Source organism: Benincasa hispida, chromosome 12 (assembly GCF_009727055.1).
Source record: "Benincasa hispida cultivar B227 chromosome 12, ASM972705v1, whole genome shotgun sequence".
Classification (NCBI taxonomy): Eukaryota; Viridiplantae; Streptophyta; class Magnoliopsida; order Cucurbitales; family Cucurbitaceae; genus Benincasa; species Benincasa hispida.
In genome coordinates, this window is record NC_052360.1 from 14,492,453 (window position 1) to 14,494,184 (window position 1,732).

General features: G+C 34.9%; 1 protein-coding gene across 1 annotated transcript; it reads left to right on the forward strand.

Moving 5' to 3' along the window:
- Positions 1 to 326: 326 nt before the first annotated feature.
- Positions 327 to 865, forward strand: LOC120092828 (14 kDa proline-rich protein DC2.15-like). Its single transcript, XM_039051052.1, has one exon. The coding sequence runs from the start codon at positions 427 to 429 to the stop codon at positions 838 to 840; it is 414 nt and encodes a 137-aa protein (XP_038906980.1). The 5' UTR covers positions 327 to 426; the 3' UTR covers positions 841 to 865.
- Positions 866 to 1,732: the final 867 nt, after the last annotated feature.

Genomic DNA, 1,732 nt, shown 5'->3' on the forward strand with positions numbered 1-1,732 from the left:
CTCCACCAACGACATCCCTAGTGGAGCCACTTGTCAAATACTCTAGAAAGCTAATTTAGATCATATCAACATTTGCAGCTCTATGGATCTTCTCAAAGAAAAATGAAACAAAGTATGAAAGAAAGAAATCGGGAACACTGAGAGAATATTCCCAAAATGTCATCCCACAAAGTTCCAAAACTTTGCCTAAACTTCTGAGCTCTCTTCTTCAAATAACCCCTGCCAGCTAAAATCCCAAGAGGCCACACATAGGTTATTTTGTATCATATTATAGAGCCTAGTGGTAACATATTATTCTTTCACAAAAAATAATTTCTTCTTTCCTCAAAACCCTATAAAACACCACTCATTCTTCCCCTTCTCCCACCACCAATACCCCAAAATCCCTTCATTTTTCTTGTGAAGAAAAACCAAAGAAGGATCCAAATGGCTTCCAAAGCTACAGCCTCTCTTGCTTTCCTTCTTTCTCTCAATCTCCTTTTCTTTTCCCTCGTCTCAGCTTGTAATAATTGCTATGTCCCTGCCCCACCCAAGCCAAAGCCATGCCCTCCAGTGGTCAAGCCCAGCCCTTCATCTGGCTATGGAAAATGCCCTAGAGACACCCTTAAGCTCGGTGTCTGCGCCAAGCTGCTCGGTGGCCTTGTCGACATTACGATCGGCAAGCCCCCAGTGACCCCATGCTGTAGTTTGATTGAAGGTCTTGCTGATCTTGAAGCTGCTGTCTGCCTTTGCACTGCCATTAAGGCTAACCTTTTGGGCCTCAACCTTAACCTTCCTGTCTCCCTTAGCTTGCTCCTTAATGTTTGCCAAAAGAATGTTCCCAAGGGATTCCAGTGCTGAGTTTAATTAACCAGTACCTTCTCTATTTCATGATATGTTGTTGAGTGTGTTTTGATGTGGGTTTGTTTTAGAATATTTATTTGCAAATTCTTGGTTTGTTTAATTTACTACATATGGGTTCTTTTTCTTTTTGGGGTTGGAAAGTCTCAATAAGTTTACCTATTGGTAAATTTATGATCAGTAATTGTAGTTTTGAATATTGGAAATGAAAAGATCTACCATTTCCTCCTTTATATTTTCTGCTTTCCATAACTTTCCAAAAAAATTCTGTTACTTTCTATTTAAAAGGTTAAAATTGATCACTATATTGTAATTTGTTTACAAGAAATTAAAGGATATGGGTAAATACACCTGAATATTTCAACTAGATTGATATATTCATAGCACCCTCATCACTAAACTACAAATTCAATTGAATAAGATTTTACAGATTATCTATATCAAGATATAATAGTTAGGTACACTCTAATTTTTAACTCAAAGAAAAAAAACCGAAAAAGAAAAATAGATCTCCCACAATTTTACCTTCCCATTACATTGTTTACTCTTTGGAATAGTGGTAAATGTAGTAATCAGTCTCAAAGTATTAGCATTATATTATAATGTAAAAAAATTACAAATATGGTAAATTTTAGTTTGCAATTAGTTGATATACCATATTGTTGGTAGGGACTTATAAGTGATAGAGCATATAAGAGTCTATCAGTGATAGAAGTCTATTGTTGATAGATTTTGCTATATTTGTAATTTTTTTTAAAAAATGATGTTATATATAGAGTTATTATTCTTAAAAACGCTGTCCATTACAATTATCCTTACCCTTTTAGATCTAAGCATGCCTAATTTAATTTCATTTAAAATATTTAGTAAATGAACATGGTGTCTCACCTTA